The sequence below is a fragment of the Oculina patagonica genome, chromosome 12, assembly GCF_052425735.1.
Source record: "Oculina patagonica isolate OP01 chromosome 12, crgOcupat, whole genome shotgun sequence".
NCBI classification, from domain to species: domain Eukaryota; kingdom Metazoa; phylum Cnidaria; class Anthozoa; order Scleractinia; family Oculinidae; genus Oculina; species Oculina patagonica.
In genome coordinates, this window is record NC_135769.1 from 25298510 (window position 1) to 25319657 (window position 21148).

At 38.2% G+C, this 21148-nt stretch overlaps 3 protein-coding genes across 3 annotated transcripts in view; 2 read left to right on the forward strand and 1 right to left on the reverse strand.

Annotated features, from left to right (window-relative positions):
- On the forward strand, nucleotides 1–2153 carry LOC144633843 (uncharacterized). The gene has a single exon (XM_078492731.1). It carries the CDS (start codon nucleotides 154–156, stop codon nucleotides 1195–1197), a length of 1044 nt encoding a protein of 347 aa, XP_078348857.1. The 5' UTR covers nucleotides 1–153; the 3' UTR covers nucleotides 1198–2153.
- Nucleotides 1993–19030, reverse strand: LOC144633823 (dynein regulatory complex subunit 3-like). The gene is made up of 11 exons (XM_078492707.1): nucleotides 18768–19030; nucleotides 18548–18664; nucleotides 17488–17654; nucleotides 8022–8288; nucleotides 7417–7529; nucleotides 6730–6904; nucleotides 5802–5933; nucleotides 5063–5133; nucleotides 4532–4655; nucleotides 3562–3639; nucleotides 1993–2877 (listed from the first exon to the last, which is right to left on the reverse strand). Exons 1-11 carry the CDS (start codon nucleotides 18925–18927, stop codon nucleotides 2713–2715), a joined length of 1569 nt encoding a protein of 522 aa, XP_078348833.1. The 5' UTR covers nucleotides 18928–19030; the 3' UTR covers nucleotides 1993–2712.
- A 55-nt stretch (nucleotides 19031–19085) lies between these two features.
- Nucleotides 19086–21148, forward strand: part of LOC144633842 (PRKCA-binding protein-like) — a 42255-nt gene continuing 40192 nt past the window's right edge. Inside the window, exons 1-4 of the mRNA XM_078492730.1 lie at nucleotides 19086–19215; nucleotides 19309–19549; nucleotides 20451–20517; nucleotides 20908–20997. Coding sequence (XP_078348856.1) covers nucleotides 19184–19215; nucleotides 19309–19549; nucleotides 20451–20517; nucleotides 20908–20997 — 430 coding nt within the window. The 5' untranslated portion in view covers nucleotides 19086–19183. The remainder of the gene's footprint in view (nucleotides 19216–19308; nucleotides 19550–20450; nucleotides 20518–20907; nucleotides 20998–21148) is intronic.

A 21148-nucleotide genomic window follows, 5' to 3' on the forward strand; every position in this document is an offset into this window, starting at 1 on the left:
GTGTTATTTTCGAGGTCGCCTCTGAGATAAGTCGTCTCCACAAACAACGCTATCACGCGGTGTAATGTTGCACAAATTTCCATCGAGACGGGAGGACAAACATTGAATTCCTTGCAGCCCCTTTAGAAGTTCATAAACGCGAAACCTTCAAACATGAGTAAAGGCAAACGAGGGCTTGTGTACGAGGGGTATACCTTGCCAAAACTGACCATCAAGGAGTTGCTTGCGCGCAACGCACGGAAAGATTCGGAGCTTAAGAACTTCCATAAACAACTGGACAGAGAAAAAGAGGAACTAGAAAGTGACTTTTCCAAGACACGATCTCAGCTGCTCTCTAGAGCTCATGATTTATTGTTGGAAGGTCAAACATATGATCTTGGCGAAGATCGGAGTAGCTCGGATGATGAGGAAACAGCGTTCGAAACTAGCTCTACAAATGGTACTGGCGTTAGTGATTCTACATCATCCTGGGAAACTAGTTTGTTTTCTGCAATGAAGAATCTTTCGAACTCACAAGTCGCCGAGGAAGCGAGGTCAGATCGAAATCCTAGACACAAACAATGGGCAGAAAAGGTGGCAAACTTTGAACAATCCTTGACCACAAAAAGCGAGTCTGTTTCATCGAAATCGCAGCCAAGGCGTAAGATAAGTTGGGGAGGAAGAGCTAATCCACCCATGGAAAACTGGGACGCAAGAAGCGAGTTGAGCAAGGCAAGCTCCGAGGGAAATCTTTCATCAGGAGCAACATGTACGCTCGGTGATGCCTCACATCCAAGGGTACGAAGACACACAGTCAGTCGATCGAAAAGTTTTAATACTAAAAGCACTGGGCTGACAAAAGAAGCTTTACAAAGCCACAGCTCCTCGACTTCAAAACTTCTGGGAAAACAACGGAGGCATACAGTTTGTACAAGAGGAAACTTTGAATTAAAGCCACTGACTCCCACCGAAGAAGAAGAGAACTGCCCCGTAAAGAAACCCTTGTCAGATCTCCTCCCTCCAATTAAACTTCCTCCGATTTATCTTCAAGAATCGAAAGCCAAAGAGCAAGGGAAAAAATGTGACAAGAACTTTGTAAACAAGCATATGCGGATTGGCGTTAGCAAATCTCTGGACGCTAAGCATGCTACCGAAGACCTTCAATATTGTCGTTACTTGAGGATAAAAAAATCGGAAGGCAATGAATACCCTTGGTAACGAACACTTAAAGATACAAATGATTTTATTAGTAATAGCAAATCCAGAGAACTGCTGTGGTTGCTCTTTGTACCGAATTAATTAACCTTCAACGGTGTTTACAGAGTTTAGCGACCACTGAAAGTAACGCCAAATTTTAATCCTGGATCAAAATTTGATGTTTACGCCAACTCTACTTCACGTGACATTCAGCCTTGTGACGTCACAGTGACAAAGATTGTTGATCGACTGTTTTCTGAAGCAAATAGGATTCTATTCATGTAGTTAACAAATCAACGTTCGTTAGAAATTGTAGGGGCTCTCTTAGCTTTACCCTTGAATTCCAATTTTCTTTGGCCTCTTTTATCTTTTCAATAAATTTAAAGTGGGGAATGAAAAGAGTGAAATTCTGATCATTTCTTGTTGTTATTAAACCGAATAGCCCAAGGCGATTTAGAATTAATAACAGACGATACGTGTAAAACAGCCCGAGTCTTGATGTGGCCCTTGGGACTAACAGGGTTACAAGGTTAAATTCCAGCAATTTGTCTCAGAACTAATAATCCTCTTTGTTTGCTGACCCTTGGAAAAATATTCCTGCACGTTGCAGGTTTTTAACATCCCCCAGGGCAGATCTTATGGCGTTCATAAAGCATAGAACAACTTTGAAATGAATTGAACCAAAGTGTGGACAGGAAGAAAGTTTCGATCCTGAGTGACTTCAAAATAATGTGTGTTTTGTCAAAGTTGTCTTTTTAACATTCCTAAAAAGATATGATTCGAAACAAAGATGAACAATAAAAACTGACAACTTGAAATTGTGTAGGTACATATTTACACGTACAGAATAAACTGTATTGTGTAATAATGTTAACATTGCGAGAATTCGTGCATCACTCTGTGAGTTGTATACTTTACACATTTACATTTGCTACGAAACAGGTTTCCATAACAATCATTATGTTACCCCTCCCCCCCAGAAAATGCGTAAAGCTGCCTTGCTTTGTTCTATAACAATGCTGCACTTACACTGAAACCTTTTGTCCTTTGTTTGACTTTTTATCTGATCTTTCTACAAGATAGGGGAGTAAATTCGCCGGCTAACAAATCACAGCTTTCGCCGTGGACAGATCTGCTGTACGAGATTGTAAACATGGTGTAGGCGGGGTTAACTGACAAAAAACAGAAGGCCAAAATTTTCACTTGACAGTTTAAAAATGTCAAATCATGCCTCGACGTGTTACACGGGCCAAAATGACGACTGACAAAACATATTCAACGCCTGAAGCGATGTTTTGTGAACATTTGGCGTCATTGTTCGAAAAAAAATATTACTATACTTACAGTTTGAGTAACTTTCTGATGCCTTTTATACATATATACCGTACACATGTAACTATGCGCAACATAAGGATTAAAATCGTCCTTTTTGCTAAAAATGCCATGTGAATTGATTTTTTTACACCGCAATCAATAGTTCAAACGCCGTTAATTTTTACAAACAGTTGTTGATGTTCACAATTATAGTGTAATGCACTACATAGGCCCCGTGACTTCATAACTTTCAGCCTCGTCTCTGAAGTGATCCACTAAGTTATTGATCTCTGCTACTCTGTTGCGATTTCTTGCCACCTCATCGTTGTGGATCTTTTCGTTCAGTGACTGCATTCTGGTGGTGGCACGAGTCAATATATCATCCTCCTAGAAATACCATAACAACATCATCAGTTCATGACACGCCAAATGACGGATCCCTACAGGAGCTTTATCTCGCATCTTGAAAATAATTGGCCATTTTTCCGAGTTTGTTGTTCGGATTATCCGCCTTTATTTTCCTCAGCTGATACTTTCGTGTTATTTTTTTACCTTCAAAAACTATTATTTTGAGGTTATCTTTAATTTGAAAGGGATTTTGTACATTAGAACATGGTGGTGTTAGACCGTTTGAACGACTAAATACAGTCAACTCTCGTTATAGAGGACACGCTCGGGGCGTTGTTTAGTGCCCGTTACAGTAAACTCTCTTTATAGCGGACACGCTCGGGGCGTTGTTTAGTGGTAAGTGCCCGTTATAGCGAGAGTCCGTAATAGCGGGAGTCATTTCCAGTCAAACCTCTTTGGCCGGGGATCTAAATCTTGTCCGTAATAGCGAGTGTCCGAAATAGCGGGGTGTCCGCAAGGCGAGAGTTGACTGTATAGCGAGAGTCCGTAATAGCGGGAGTCATTTCCAGTCAAACCTCTTTTGTCCGTAATAGCGAGTGTCCGCAATAGCGGGGAGTCCGCAAGGCGAGAGTTGACTGTATGGGATTTCTGATAATCAAAAACGACACTTGTAAACATTTAATATTAACAAGCATTCACCATCATTGTTAACTGAACTCTTACCTTGTTGTCAATCTTTAGAAGATGAGTGTCGTGAGATGCACTGACTGCATTCATGATGGTGTCCTTATCAACAAATAGCTAAAAAAAAGAAAACAAAACGAAACAGAACATATTTTACTCGCGCGGTACAGAAACATAACGACGTGAACGCGCACTTAAGAGTAAAAAAGAAGCTAAAATGTTTATATTAAAGTTAAAAACTCAGATCGTGTTGGCTGGTGTAAACGGACTTTGTTCTTTAAAGAAAAGACCGACAAAGAAGAGGGAAATAAAAAAAATTATAGCAGACGCACTTGTGAGTTCTTTAGACGTCGTTAGGTACCGTAAATGATCTAATAAACGCCCGGGGCGTCTATTAAATTTTAGGGGTCCTGAGGGAGGGGAGGGGGGGGGGTTAAATAGATATGAGGCGTTTATTAGAGAGGGCGTTTATTACAATTTTACCGTAACAACGACAACAAAACAAAAAAGATGCGTATTTTGCTAACGGAATGAAATAAAAAACAAGAGTGCGAATGGGAAACTAATCTAATCTGCGCTAATGCAAAGCCTACAGATGTCGTTCATAGTTTGATATCGATGTCTTCATCGTCAATTATGTTGGCATCGTTGGCCTCTTCGATGTCCGAGTCAAGCAAAAACTAAACGAGGAGCCTAAAGGAATAAGTCAGTCTTGGTTTTCGAGGCGATTCTTAGGGGACGTCTATTAGACACGGGGCATTTATTAGAGAGGGGCGTGTAATACAATTTTTATACGTCAGGGGAGGCGTTTATTTGAGAGTGGGCGTTTATTAGATCATTTACGGTAAGCGTGGCTTCATATTAAGGGAACGGTCTGTTGCTTAGCAGCTTCTCTTTCAAAAACCGCAACCCATGCAATCAGGTCTAGGGGAGTTTGACGGAATTCCTGTCGAAAATATTAATTTTCTTCTTTCAGTCACATCGTAACTAATTCATAAAGCCAACCTACCATCCTGAGGTCATCTGGCAGATCTTCTTCCAGTTCATTTTTCATCAACTTTTCCAGCGTGACAACAGCAATGTCCGATACTTTTTCGTGATGCGCGTTTTCTAGTTCACGCAACTGCGTCATCGTGAATAACGTTAAGGAAAAAAATGACAGAAAGACAACGAGAAAGACAGCGCGACGTCCTGACAATGAATCGCGTTCAGGAAATCTAGAACACTGCCGCGTCCAGACCATTCCGCGCGCTCTCGCGTCTTTCTTTTGACGTCACAATTCAACAGGAAAAAATATACATTGTATGGGCGTTGCATTGCCTTTTGGCACAAATCAAAACTAAATCCAGTAACTTCCAAAAATTCAGAGTGAGGAAGAACTTGATTTAAGAGAAAACCTAAACATTATTTACCACCTATACCAAAGCTTATTTTTACCAAAAACGTCGCATTTCCGCCATACAAAAAGCAATCTTCGTATCGAGGGAAATACTGTAAAGAACAAAAAAGTGCACATGTAGTATAGAGATCAGAAGGATATAATCCTTGCACTTGCTCAACAAATGCAGTCACAAGGTCTGCCATGTTCCGTTCAAATTCTTTAATCGTGTCCTGTACAGAGAAAAAAACGCAGTGATACAAAAATTAAGGTTGTGATATTATCATTTCTGTGTGATATTACGTTGTGCGTGTTCTATGTTCGTATGGGCGTTATAGGTAACATATACGAAAAATTCTTTACGGCCTAAAACTGACTGAGAACCTTTCCCTGGCTGCTAGTAAAAGACAACCGCGACGAAGTCTGTTGTTAAACCAAAATAATTACTCTGGCCAATCACAAAGGACTCAGACAATCCAGTGAACCAATCAAAACTCGAAGCAAATACGTGTAGCCGGCGCGAAGCGCGGGAAAACGTATGTGAGCGAGTCACGACTGGTTTTGGTGTTATTTCTGATTGGTTGATAAAGTGGCGCGAGATCTTAAAACCAATTACTAAGCGTAGAAAGTTAATTAACGCAAATTACACTCAAGTAAAAACCGCCCTAAAGATGTCAGATGGGTATAACATCTGATTTGTCCCCAGTCATCTCTTATGAGAACAAAAGCAGGCACGGGGAATGATGGCAGAGAGACTCCTGTCTTTTCTCCTTCCCACCATCCTTCGCATCTTGCAGATTTTTTCATAAGAGACGACTGGGGACGAGTCAGGTATAATATCACCGCCAGCTGAGACATAAATTAAAAAAATATATCTCCAGCATTGAAATTGAATCGCTACCTCTAACTGGTCCACTAACTCCATTTCCAGTCCCATCAGTGTGTCCCAGAGTTTTCTGATTTCTCCAAGTACTTCCTTCATCAGGCTTTCCAAAAGACTCTGGTCCGTCATACTGGTGTAGTCCACAAATACCTGAAAACGCAACAACGAGGAAAAAACCTAGGTCATCTACAATGAACATCTGAAAAAAAAGTAGACGTGATTCAAAACAAGTGTTCGTTCACCAAACTTTTGTTTTAACTTTTCAAGAGCAATTTGCATTACGCCCAAAGTCTCCCTAAGCGGAACTGTTGTCCGCTTTCTACCACAAGTATTAGCTGTCAGTTTGCAAAGCATAAAGGCTGACAAGGCTTGGGTGCAACATGTTTCACCACTTTCTATTTACGTGCATGTACAGTTAACTCTCTCGAGAACGGACGCCGTCGGGACCGGCTCCAACTGTCCGTCTTAGAAAGGTGTTTCTCTTAAAGGGAGTTTAATTACAGTAAAATGACTGAAAAACGGCAGGAACGGGAGATCAACAGCAGGTGTCCGTCTTATAGAAGTGTCCGTCTTATAGAGGTGTCCGTTAAGAGAGAGTAGACTGTATATGGAAAGTACACATCCGTGCAACTTGCCATTTATAGATCATTTTTCCGCTTTCTTCATTTTAAGCATTTGGTAACTTAACGTAACGTTAGTTAGCCAAAGTACTAATAGACTGCGAACAGGCTCCTCAGAGAAGTATAGGGCGAAAAGATGAGCGTGGCCTGGGGGCATCCTCGACCAGTGAGTCTGCACAGAGGCTGAAGTACGAACGTGTTCTTCTCAGATAGACGTCAGAACTGCCACAAAATGTAAAAAAGTAGACTTTCTCAAAGCCCGTTTCCACTTGAGTCGCTCAAAAGAGTCGACTTGCGGCAAGTCTAGTATAAAAAGCTGGCCTCACCTTTTTCTTGTATTCAATATAGTTGTGGATGTGTTTGACACCCGCATTATTGTTATCTTGAGTTGCTTCCTCCAAACAAGAGAAGAATGAAGCAATTTCTGCCTCTCTTTTTTCATGTTCTTTCAAACCAAACTCAAATATTTCTTGGCAGACAGCTGTAAACTTTTCTTTATATCTTGGTTCAGTTAAGGTATTTATAGCTGAACATTACACTGATTCCAGAATAAAAGGAAATTTACCAACTAGTGTATATTAGTTTTTTTTTTTTTTTGTCTTTTTGAATTAATTTATTGATCTTCCAGACCCTGTTCTCAAAGTGGAAGTCTCGCCAAGATTAACTGCTACTCGAAAATCCATTGAAGGTGTTGTATTTATTTGAATTTCACTCGTAGTTGCCTGGCGTTGCAAAAACGTACTGTACTATTCATGAAAATTGTAAAAAAAGTGGTGTAGCTACAGAAAGTGGAAAAGAAGTGGCCTTAAACTTGAAAATGTCGGGCCGAGTTTGACAGTAATAGTTACAAGAAAATTACTTAAAACCAGTATTGATTGTGGTTAGTTCACATCTTGAATAATGGACAAATGCCCTTCTTTTGTTGTTCAGGCTATTTTAGTTGATCAGTTCTGTTAGTGCACCCTCACACTATTTTGAAATTAAAATAGATGGGTGCACTTAAGGAAGGATACATATCTAGTATTTCTATCATTCCTGGAAGGGCTGACAGCTTGCTAGCTTCAGGATCATCAGCATACATGCTATCAAACAGCCATGGTCCATTGAGATCCTCCACATAGGCCAGCTGAAAATTTCAAATAGTAGTTCAATAATCACTTTCCTGGCTCTCTCCTGGTCTGACTGTTACTGTTCCCCACGCCCCACCCTACGATACCCTCACCGCTTACTTCTCTTTAACCCCTGCACCTCACCCACAATATTTACATGTACAATTATTAAGTGTCACAGATCAAGATGGCTGCATATTGTCCAAGTTCTTTTTATGCCTGTTTATGGCCTAATGTCAATAAAGGATTTATCATACAGCATAAAGAACATTCTTCTTTCTTGGAGGAGACAATCCAGAGCAGGCTAGGTAGTATATCCCCATCTTGTTTGCTCGGGTAGCCAATCATAGCTTGGGATTTGGTTCATCACTGAGTCCCACCTGCATGCAAGCTAGCCATATAATAAAGGATCTTTTTATTGTTGCTTTAAAATTATAAATGAGGACTTGAAATAGCGTACAGGATATCTGGCACAATCCAGGCCTTACAGAAGCTGCTGACATACATACCTTGTGCAACTGTCTCTCCTGTAGTTTCTCTTCCAATTCTTCTTGCTTTCTCTTGGCTATGGTCTCGTCGTGGACCAGTTCCTCTATTGAGTATTTGTACTTCTCTGTGGCAGCTTCACGAGCTGACTCGTCAATCAAACGGAAGTCCAAGTAAACAAGTTCTGGTAGATGTGCGATCACATAGTCTTTATAATTTGCCTCCTCCGAAAAGGGATTTCCACTCAGGTTTAAAGTTCTCAAGAATTTGAATTGTCTGAGATAAACAACCTGAAATGAAATACATATGTAAGATGATTTTATTGCATGTCGGCTCAATGTGGCAGCTGGGTAGCTAAATTGGTGTCAAACTTTTCCTTAGATACATGTATATTACATACATTTAGTACTCTCATTTCCAGTAATATTATGCTCCGTACAAGTTAATTTGTAGCTCTTATTACTAGTAATATCTTCCAGCTTCACTACCAACACTCACTTTCAGACTGAAACTCCTAGTTTTTAATTATAAAAACGAGATAAGCCTGGCAATAGTTTACTTACAGACATTTAAATGAAGCCCGTATAAGAAAACTCTAACTTGGGTGGAAGGGAAAATGACATTTAAAGCATTCTGATCAGAAAAACTCAAGTACAATTCCCTGGACATCAATTACTCAACTTAATTTCACATTAAATTTTGCCCAAAGGAAATCAGAAGACCTGGGCATGAACCCATTACTGTTAGCCAACAACCACGCTTCTAGAGGGGGGTGAATAGGGGTATGCAAATCCGCCGATCCATCATAATTTAATGACCGAATCCGTCGATCCGTTGTAATTTAATGACCAAATCCGTCGATTCGAATCCAAATTTTATTTGCTGCCAGGATTTGAAAAAAAAGCATCTGGAGTTGTTTTGTGTTAGCTAAGAAGCAATCAGCATTTTACCATATTAACGATAAACTAAAAGTACTACCTCTACATTACAGTTCTGTTGTTGATCCTACAATCCTACAATTTCCGTACTGCGTGACATTTAGTAAGCCTTGCGCTTGACCAAAAAAACAAAAAGTAAAACAAAGCAAAGCATTTCTGAGGATCGTTGAGATCCACGATCCGAACTTTCTTGCAAGCAAAATCCAAAAACCGTGCCCAAAAATTGGATGGAACCGCAATCCGCTTCAATTGCAGGATCCGCAAATCCGTTAAAAATTTTGCTCTGAATCCGAAATCCGGGGGAAAATATCGGCAAACTCCGTCGATCCGTTTTCCTATTCACCCCCCTCCTTCTACGACCTGAATAATTAAGACTTGCACCATTATTTTGCAGATCAATAGTCAAATTATTTAACTGCAAAATTAAGGAAAAAGTCGTAAGGAGAAGCTGGTTTGAAGCTTGACATGAACCTGTTAGTGTTGTATCACTACATGACTAATGACATGTGGTATGAATCTTAATATATTATGCTCCATACAAATTTGAGCTCTTATTACTAGTACATAATAGTATACTTAATGGAGTCAATAAAAAAAAAAAATTCTTGGGTGGAAGGTAAAATAAAATTTAAATCATTCTGATCAAAAAAACGTACAGTGCGACACGCCTTACCGTGGCCACCCAACAAACTTTTTCACAAGTGTCATCTTGTAATATTTTACATTTTCACTGTGTTTTTTTAATAATTACGATGTAACAAGTATCTATTTGATCGTATTCAACTTTGCAAGGAGGTGTGTTCGTCAAACAAATATTTTACATTTTCACAGTGTTTTTTTAATAATTACGATGTAACAAGTATATCTATTTGATCTTATTGAACTTTGCAAGGAGGCATGTTCGTCAAACAAATATAGAGAGCACACTTGTAAAAAGTTTGTTGGGTGGCCACGGTAAGGCGCGTCGCACTGTAAGTACAATTCCCTGGACATCAATAAGTCTGTCATCTTAAAGTGTATATGACATGAAAAATATTTTCTGCTTATTTGAAAGGCCTTTTGAAATACAGAAGAATGGCGTTTTTCTTTTCGAAACATCTTTTTTCGTTTCAGAGATATTGACGTTTTTATATTATGCAAATTAGATCAGTGATGACGTCACAAGATTTGACTCTAAAAATGGTAAAATACTGAATAAACAATACATGTATCTCTAAAACTATTGAAGCAGTGTTCTTGAAACTTGGCACCACAAATGTGCATCACAAAAGGAACAAAATGACACCCTTAGTATTGTTGCCATAGCAACTCTTTCAGCTCCAGTCTCTCTCTGTCAATAAGACAAATATCCCCATATCTGACCTCTAAAGTGAGACAAAGGGTCCTGCTTAGAACAGACATAGTTCCCATATTGCCTTAATTCCCACCATTGGTTTGGCTGCGCTAGATGGTTCTTGGTTTAAGACAAAAACTGGGAATTTCAGTTTTTATTGAAGAGCACCAGCGGCAAAACTGTTGTCATGGCAACAGCCCTAAGAGTAACATTTTGTTTTCAAAATATCTACATGTAGATCTCTTAGAACATTGCAGACCCCCCTTTTTTGCGATTTTGTTTCTGTACTCGCGTGTTAGCTTTACATGTGGCTTGAATATTTACAATGTAACTAATTAATTTCTTTAATGTTTACAAGTGTTATATTAAGTAAAACACTGTAACAAATTAAGTGGCATATCACAAGTGTAAAATGTACGTAATACGCCAAACTTTGAACATGTAACTGAGTAGTATGTAGTAAGTAACTGTCGTACGTGTAATAGTATTGTGAGTAGTGCACATATGCATGCTAGCATTGGGCATGCTAGCATTGGGCGAATTTATTCATTATATTGTATGTGTGCAAGATAACTGTGATCGAGTGGGTCGAGGCATGCGGAGGCTGTAGACGTGTTTCAAACTGCTCCGCGTAACTTCGTCAATTAATGATGTTTTTAGGCCTTAAACTCTTATGAATCCCAAGCGAACTAGAGAAAGCAGTAATTCGAGCGCGTCTGGTGCATCGCCCGTGGAAAAACGAGCAAGAGAGTTTAACTCGGGTACCTCGCCCGAGCGATCTACTGAGGTCTTCGAAATGTCGGCGGACGCCTTGGAGACGAAATTAGATCTTATCTTAAAAAGATTAGAGATCATGGACAATAAACTTGAGGAGATAAACACTAAGGTGTCCAACCTGGAGACCAAATTCAACTCATTAGAAGGCAGAGTGGAAAAATTAGAAGATGCTCATTCGACCACGAGGACGGCCGTACAAGAGTTACAAAATGGCCTCCAGGAATTCAATACGCAAGTCAACGAAGCGACAGCGGCCCGAGAAAAGGCGAGCGAGTTCTGTGAGAACAGGTACAAAGAATTGGAAAACAAACTGTTGTATGCTGAAGTGTATCAAAGGCGAGAAAATTTGCGTTTCTACGGCATTAGCGAGGAAGAAGAAGGCGGAGACTGTCGCATGGTGCTTAATTCTTTCCTGGAACAGCAATGTGGTGTCCAAACAATGGGTATCGAATTTCAAAGGGTCCACAGGATCGGAAAGCCTCATGATGATGGAAGCCCTAGAGCAATAATCGCTCGGTTTCTTAGATATAGCGACAGAGAAGCAGTTTTCTCAAAAGGAAAGTCGTTGAAAGATTCCGGGTATAGGATCGCTGCAGACCTGCCAAAAGAAATAGTTAACCGAAGGAAGCTCCAGTCGAAGAAGCTGGTCGATGCAAGAAAAGCGGGTAAGATCGCGTATTTCAGCCGCGCTGAACCTGATAAATTGTATATCGATGGACACTTAAACCCACTTTAATTATTGACGTTTACTTTTTTGTTTGGATTGTTTGATGCCTATATTTAGGCACAGCTTGAACTTATATTGAACGCGAATTTGTAACTAGATAAGCTTGCCTCAGTCGTAAATGGCCTTGCTTTCTCCTTATTATGATTTAATAGACGAAGTTATGGGGAACAAATAACCGTTGTAATCATCATTTCCCCTCTCCGCTTAGTTTTCGTATTTAGTTTGTGTTTATTTTTATGTTGTTTTTTGTTTCAATCAATTTCCTCGAGTCGTTCTACGGTGGCACAACAGTGTTTCTGGTCACCTTTTATGTTCTGTCGTTTTCGTTATTCGTTAGTGTCTTGTAGGGTGTTAATTGCAAATGCAATAAGGGAGAGTGTTAATTTTTTTTTTCCGCAAACAAACGCCTGCTTTACGCAATATTTTTCTTCACAACTTTTGTATGGAAATGAATTCAGGTAACGCTTTTTGTTATTCCATTGACAGCTGCATTGGTGGCCTTTTACAAATTCTAAAAGTTGTGGTAAAATCATGACAGCAAGCAACTTTGCATTTAAACTATTATCCTTAAATGCTCGTGGGATTCGTTCTTTTGAAAAACGGAAAGCAGTATTTGGATGGGTAATGAGACAACAAGTCGACATTTGCTTTATTCAGGAAACCTATAGTACTAAGGAAGTTGAAAATGTTTGGAAAAAGCAGTGGAAGGGTGAGATGTATTTCTCGCATGGTTCTGTACATAGCAGAGGCGTGCTTGTTTTAATTAAAAATAATTTGGAATTCCAAATCAAGTCCATGCGGCAGGACAAAGAGGGTCGTTTTATTTTTCTCGAGGCGCTGGTGCAAGATCAAAAGTTTTTATTAGTAAACATCTATGCTCCAAACAAAACGAGTGAGCAAACTCACTTTTTCGACAAAATCAAGGAGGAATTGGATAACATTGATATAGATGACGACTGTAGAATAATCATTGGGGGAGATTTTAATGTTATTTTAGACCCCAACCTTGATGGTTGTGGGGGCAAACCAAAATTAAAGGAATCAGCTAAGCAGATTGAGAATATTTGCTTACTGTACGATCTAGTAGACATTTGGCGACTTAGGAACCCAGGAATAAGACGTTTTACTTGGACACAGAAAACTCCTGTGATCCAAAGGAGGCTTGATTTTTGGTTAACCGATAATGCCTTGCAGGAGGAGATCGATCAGGTGAGCATTATTCCTTCCATAAAGTCTGATCACTCCGCCATTCTGTTGTCAGTTAATGGAATAGAAGAAAAATCACACGGTCCTTCCTTCTGGAAGTTCAATGCAAGTTTATTAGATGACAATGACTATGTAGCTCTAATAAACGATAGATACCAGGTTTGGGTTGACGAATTTAGGGATATACAAGATCCCAGATTGCTTTGGGATCTCATTAAATTCAAAATTAGACAGGAGACAATTTCATACAGTAAACGCAAAGCGAGGGAAAGGAAGGCGAAATTGACATCTCTAGAGGAAAAATTGACAATCCTTCAAGAGCTTTGTGACCAGGATCCATCTACGGATAATCTGAATAGGCTAGAGATTTTGAAAACCGAGTATGACCTTCAATATGAATACATTGCACAAGGCGCTATAATCCGTTCAAGGGCAAGATGGTACGAGCAAGGAGAGAAAAGCAACAAGTATTTTTTGAACTTGGAGAGCTCTAGGGGTAAAAAGAGCACAATCCGAAAGATTCTTAAGGAGGATCAATCTCTGACAACGAATCCCAAAGAAATAATGGCCGAACTTAGAAGTTTCTACTCAAATCTTTACCAAGTGAACTCTACTGGAGAAAGTGAAGCCTCATTAGACGCATTTCTTAACAGCGTATCCTTACCCACACTGTCTGAAATACAGAAAGAGAAGTGTGAGGTAGAATTGACTATCGGTGAATGTTTCAACATCTTGAATGGTTTTCAAAAGAACAAAACACCTGGTAACGACGGCCTTACAACGGAATTTTACTTAGCCTTTTGGCCCATTCTTGGAAAACATTTGGTAGCTTGTCTCAATTATGCACATAATCACGGAGAGTTATCTAACTCTCAGAAACAAGCGGTGATCACTTTATTAGAAAAGAAAGGAAAAGATAAAAGGCTGATCAAAAATTGGAGACCGATTTCCTTAATTAATGTGGACACCAAAATAGCCTCCAAAGCGCTAGCTAAACGATTAGAGAATATACTTCCTGACTTGATTCATTACAACCAAAACGCTTATGTGAAAGGAAGATCAATATTTGACGCCGTCAGGACCATTGATGATGTATTAGAATATACAAAATGTAGTGATCAGTCGGGTATCCTTGTAACAATTGATTTTGAGAAAGCGTTCGATTCTTTGGACCATAGATTCTTATTGAAGGTCCTTCGCACATTCAATTTCGGACCATCTTTTATTCAGTGGATTCGCACCTTTTACTCAAACGTGTCTAGTTGCGTAATAAATAATGGATTTGCGACAAGTTACTTTAATGTTGACCGTGGTGTGAGACAAGGGGATCCGTTATCCCCTCTCTTGTTCATTCTTAGTTTAGAAGTTCTAGCTTGCAGTATTCGACAAAATGACAAGATTCAAGGGATCAAAATTGAGGATGAAGTTGTGAAAATCTCTCTTTTCGCGGATGACATGACATGTTTTTTGAGGAATAAGTCTTCGTATGAGAACCTGATTGTTAATTTAGATCTGTTTTCGAGATTCTCAGGTTTAAAATTAAATGAGGAAAAAACAGAATTTTTTTGCTTAGGGGTCCAAAATTTGTCTAAATCACCTTCCTATGAATTTAAACGCTCAATTAAGATTTTAGGCGTACACTTTGATTATGATCAACTTTCTAGGAAAAAGGATAATTTCGAGGCAATTATAAAGTCTATTAAAAAAACATTAGGCATGTGGAAATGGAGGGGACTCACACTTATAGGAAAGATACAAATCGTTAAATCTTTTGCTATTCCGAAATTTATGTCGAAAGCGTCGCTTATTCATGTGTCTAAAGATCTCATACAGGCAGTCAATAAAGAACTTTACAGCTTTATTTGGAAAGGAAAGGATAAGGTTAAACGGTTAGCTTTGATTAATTGCATTGAAAATGGAGGGCTTAAGATGCTGGATATAGAATCTATGGTTCTAGCGCAAAGAATAATGTGCGTGAAGAAGTATATTGAGGACTATGTTAGTCCCTGGAAGATCTTCTTAAACCACTATTTGAAAAAACTAGGCGGAAAGTTCATTTTGCAGTGTCATTTTGATTGCCAAAAATTGCCCATATTTTTACCCGAGTTTTACAAAGATTGTCTTGCTGCGTGGTCAACTCTTTCAAGTAAAGAAGTGGTTTCGTACGGGGATGTTATGAACCAATACTTGTGGAATAATAAAAACATTCTATGTGAAGGTAAATCTTTATATCATGCCTTTTTCCGCATAAACTGTGGGATAAGCAAAATCGGAGATTTAGTCTCTAAAGACAATACGTTTCTGGAAAGTGATAAAGTTCTCAGGTCAAAACTATCACCTAGTCAATTTTTCCTTTTAATGGGAGTAGTCAGTGCCATTCCAAAGGAATGGCGCTCCATTATCAAGGGTGAGAGTATATACCGTGAACCATACTCCTGCCCTGCAAATTCTTTTGAAGTGCCAATAAAGGGGGAAATGTTGGATATTTCTAACATTCCCTCCAAAATAGTTTATGAAGAGTTTCTTTCTCGTAAAGTAATTCCTCCTACTGCCCAAAAGAAATTTAAAAATGACTATCCAAATCTCTCCGTCGATTGGAAGAAAATCTATTCTCTAGCGTTTAGTGTTACTTTGGATACAAAGTTAAGAGCTTTTCAGTACAAATTACTAAACCATATTGTGTATACAAATGACAGACTTTATAAATTTAAGATTGTAGACTCGCCATTATGTGCTTTCTGTTACTCTGAAGATGAATCCCTCGAGCATTTATTGTTTCTTTGTAAAGCTAGCGAGGTATTCTGGAAAGAGGTATTGTCGTGGTTGGCCATCCATAAGAATGAAGTTTTAAATTTTTCTCTCACCGATGTTTTGTTTGGTAAGTTTGATATCGATACAGACTCTATGGTAGTTAACCATATTCTTCTTCTTGGAAAATATTTTATTTATAGGTGTAAGCTTGATAAGATTAAACCCTCTTTACCAGTTTTTAAGGCTAAATTAAGAGCTACTCTTAAATTAGAATTTTACATTGCCAGGAAAAAAGGTACACTTGCTCAACATTACAGAAAATGGAATATCTTTATTCCTGTATTAAGTTAGACTATTTCCTTTTTCCACTCTACCTTTTAAAAAACTCCACCGAAAATATTTTAGGTCACTCTATTTTTTCGAAACCTGCTTTTTGACCTTTTGTTTAGAAAGCTGGTGTTTGCTTTGCATGTCTCTTTTTTCTTCTGCTCTCCATAGCATAATATACCTTGTTTATTTTTTAACGTGCTTTGTTTGTAGTAAGTAATGTTAAGCTTGTAATAATTTATTGTTGTAGTGTAAGTAAGTATTGTATTAGTGTAAGTAAGTAGCGTTAGGACTGTAAGAAATGTTTAAATTGTAAGTAGTGTTTCTTTTTTCTTTGTAATTTTGTACTGTATGTTTGTATGGCAAGAAATTAAAAATATTAAAAAAAAAAAAAAAAAAAAAAAAAAAAAGATAACTGTGATATCAACCTCAAAAAAAAAAAAAAAAAAAAAAAAAAAAAAAAAATGCTAGCATTGGGCGATTCCAGAAAATATCCGTACCATACCACGGACGGCTTTTTGGAAATCCGAGGGCAAGGGGGGGTTCTTTGAACTGGAATTCCGAAGGCATGGGGGGATACTTACGATTGGAATCTCGAAGGCATGGGGGAGTTCCAGATCCTGGATTTCCAGAGGAGAAAACAAGAGTGTGTTCCTTGAAAATGCTTATTTTGCGGACTACCAATTTGCAAATAAAGCACGAACTGACGACCGCGTCGTGGAAGCAGGATACAAGACAAGTATCGATCGATCAGGCATGTGTTTGCGTTCATTTACAAAAAAAAAAAATCGCTAAAATGTGGGTTCTACATCAAGCTTCAGAGGCCTTAACATTGATGAACTTCTTCATTCGCTCTTTGTTTTCTTTTCAAAGCGGATCCACAAATATTTAGTCCATTCAGTGGAGTGGGAAACTCTTTTGCTACGCTTCGAGACGCCATTTTGAAGTTCGTGAGCGTAGGTACTTCATCTATCCCTTATTATAGTGAATGTAAAGTTAATGTACAGTGTAGGTTGTATCTGTTGAACAAGGGTAAGGAGAAAAGTCTTATTTTTTTTACATTTTCATCCCAGAATCTCTTGCGTCATAATGACTGTCTCTATGTACAGATCTAGTCATTTGCAATAATTTGATGTAAAATACGCCACATTGGGCGTATTTGCGTACCCTGGCGTGAATTCTAAAGAGCTTGATGAAAAATGAAAAATCTGAACGGGAGGGGGGTTAGCGATTATGGAATTCCGAGGGCATGGGGGGATAACGCATTTTGGAATTTCCGAAGGCAAGGGGGGCTAAAATATGGAAGCCGTCCGTGGTAGGGTACGGATATTTTCTGGAATCGCCCATTGTAAGAAGTGTACCGGTTATTTTTTGTAAGTAGTGTGCTTGTATTTTCACAGCAAAAAAAAAAAATCCTTGACATTACTTACATTATCCAGCTGTTTGAGGCTATTATTCCCAATAGAAAACACATGAAGCTGACTGAGAGACTCCATGTTTTCAATTTTTGATATCCTGTTGTTGTAGAGAGTGAGGTCCTTCAACTTGGTTAGTTTATCAAGTCCTTCAATGACTTCAATATTATTAAATGAAAGATCTGTAACAAAACAAAATTTATATATTGGGTATCAAATTATTAATTTTCATTATCAATTTAGTAATAAAAAGTTAAAATTAAAATGGCTTTATGCATGAATTTTCATATTTTCTCATACATGACTGTATACATGTACGTACAAGCAAAATTCAGAAATAATCAATTACAAAATAATACATGTACTACAAAGATCTAGGCAGTGCTATGTTATCAGCTGTGATCTCTTGAGAACCAAGCATGAATTGACAGTTGAAACGTTTTATTCTCTTCAAATTTTTTAACTTTGAGTTTGGTATTACCAATCACAAAAATCAATGACAATAATGGCTGTTTTAATACTAGAGGACACATTATCTTTCTGGACAGATATGCGACTGGACGGCTGTGTGTCTTCTAGAAAGACAGGAACAAGATGCATTATCCAACTAGCTAGATAAAGTATGTTTTTGTAGCTGATAGGAGGTACAATTTTGGTGCCAAAATTTCAAATCAATTGGACAAATATTGACAAAGTTATGACATTATGTGCCAATTGGCACTCTTAGGGGGTTAAAGGGTTAAGATGCACAATGAAATAATTTATACTCCAACTTGACAGGTAAACGCATCTCGTGTCTTCTTTATATTAGAGGATGTGCATTGCATAATTTTAATCCAGTCGCATTCTCCATCCAGACATATAATGAGTATAATGTGTTCTCAAGTATAAAAATTGCCAATCAATAAAGTGTGAGAAACACCTTTTTTATCAAAATATTTTCAAATACCAATTGATTTATTGACTGATTTCTTTGTTTGCATTGTCCAGGATGACTTTTTTTGAACAACCTTGTATTTATATTATGCATACCAATTCATATTTAATAACTGTAAGTCTATGTGAGATTAAATACCTAACCACTCCAAATTAACAAGCATATCCAGGCCTTCTATCCTTTCAATTATGTTATTGTCCATTTGCAACTTGGTCAGATTGACAAAGCTCCACAAGTTGTCGATTTTCAGAATATCTTCACAAAGAAACACACACACAAATTAGCGTTAAGCTAAAGTAAAAACAAAAAGACAAGCTTCTAGATAATCACGCGTTTCTAAAGTCTATTTCAAACCTACTTTTGAAGTCAAGTCGCAAAGAAACCACGTCTCCAAAATCGATGCCTTCTTGTTTCGCTATCCTTCCAGCTTCGCCTTTTGGTCCTTGTTCCTCAACAGCATTTTTGAGCATCTGCTCATCGATCACAGAGGGTTCTATCGTGTCGTACAGACGACTCATTTTGCAAAGAAAGGAGAATTAGGCTAAAAGGCTACATTTGTACAAAGGAAACACATCAAACTTTCAAAATTCGCACTGTTTCTTGTTGTCCTGGACAACGCAAGCCGTTTCACAGAGGACTGGTACCGAGAAGCGACTGCTCATGCTTCCATATGGAATCCGCTGATATACTGCAGGCTCAGGGCAAGTAAAGAAATCAAAAATTTCAAGATCAAACAAAATTTACAAACGTTTGTCAAGATTATTTTTGGTCATAATGATGGAATATGAGTACGAAATAGACCCCAGGTAAGAGTTTGAAACTTAAACTTCAAGATTTAAATTCATTTACGACGACGTCTGTTTTAAATCAGTGCTAATTTCGTGTATTTCCTCTCTTAGGGGTCTACAAGGTAAACCAGGATCGGTCACCTTGAGAAAAGACAAACAAAACTTAATAGGAATAAGCATCGGAGGGGGAGCTCCTTTGTGTCCATGTCTTTACGTGGTTCAAGTATTTGATAACACGCCAGCTTCCAAAGAAGCTGTTCTTCAGGCTGGCGATGAAATTGTCGGTGTAAATGGCAAATCGCTGAGAGGAAAGACGAAAGTCGACGTGGCTAGGGCTATTCAAGCGGTAAAAGTAAGTCCAATTTATAACTTTTATATTTAACAGTTAAGGGATAAATTAAATGTTTAAACCAGCAAAACTTTTCAAAAGTTTAATTGTTATGATAAACTTTAGGAAAAACGTGTACCAAGCAGAGATTCTCATGAATGAGTGAACTTGATTTATTATTGTTCGTACGTGGCATTAATTATTAATGTTGGTCTCGATCTAATTGGAGATTAATCTTGTTAGCCTCTATTATTATTTAGTTAGGAATTCAACGGTGTAGTTAAACAGATAACACATACAACTTCTTTACTCAGGCTTTTTTTTTTACCTCCAGTATATATTATTATATTACTATGAACTACTGGGTTACGCGTATCAATGTAAATCCCTACAATTGAACGAATTAACTTTTTCAACCCCTAAAATACTAAATACTAGTATTGAAGTCACGTTATATACAAGTCACATGTGTTAAACTTAAACTTGCACACAGTAAGATCCACCCCCCAAAAAAGTGTCTTAGCACACAGTTTATACTGTCGCTTGCATCTAAGCTTGAACACTCGACACTGAAACATGATCTTATTGGGTATTCAACGTGACACGATTTTTCATAAAACGTTGAAGTTTGGCAGACCGGCGCAAAGTTGAACACATTCCAGTTTTGAAATGGCGGGAGGATTTGGATATAGAGACTTCAAGCGAAAAATTGATCTTGATCTGTGTCGATATGCATTTGAGGATCACTTGAGTCACTTTTTGTGTAACGTTTCCTCCGTTCTCAATGTGCAATTCTCAAGGCTCATATTGACAAAAACACATATTTTAAAGGGCCGCTTATTCAGAAGGGGGCGCTTACTGGAAGGAGGGTGTTAAATCAAATCATTACAGCTACAACTTAATGTTGTTTTTCATTGTAAATCAGGAGGAAGTGACTATCAACTATGTCAAACTACATGCAGAACCAACAGAAGGAAAAACCTTGGATATCAGTGAGTACAGAACTACTCAAATGATTAAAAACAAACACTTACACTTATTTTGAACCTAGTTCTAACAATTACATTATTTACAGTTTGTTCAGTATTAAATTTACATTTATATATTGAGATTGGTTTTCAATTGAGTGTTGAGGGGGTGTAAAGGTTTGCAGCATTGCGGTTTTGCATTATTTTTGGTGCAGTTTTGAGTAAATTTTTTTAACCTGCGGTACATGCTTTACCCCCCCCCCCCCCAACCGAAGTCGTAATCCTCTTCGATAACGAAGGATGAAGAATATGTAGTTAATTGAATATAGTTTTACTGACTAGTGACATGTTATAACTTAGAACAAGCTAGTGTATTGCTCTAGCATAAAAATATGCATTGTATCTTGAACCTAGTCATGAAGAAAATGAAGCATCGCATTGTAGAGCACATGAGCTCGTCTACAGCAGATGCTTTAGGCCTCAGCAGAGCTATTTTATGCAATGGTGAGTTCCATGAGGCTTCAGTTTGCCTCAGTTTTTAAATTGTCTAAATAATATTTTGATTACCACTGTCCCAATGGATACTAGTTGTTCATTTCTAACCTCCAGTTAGCAAGTGAATCTATACATGTGTAAATGTACACTTAATATTTAT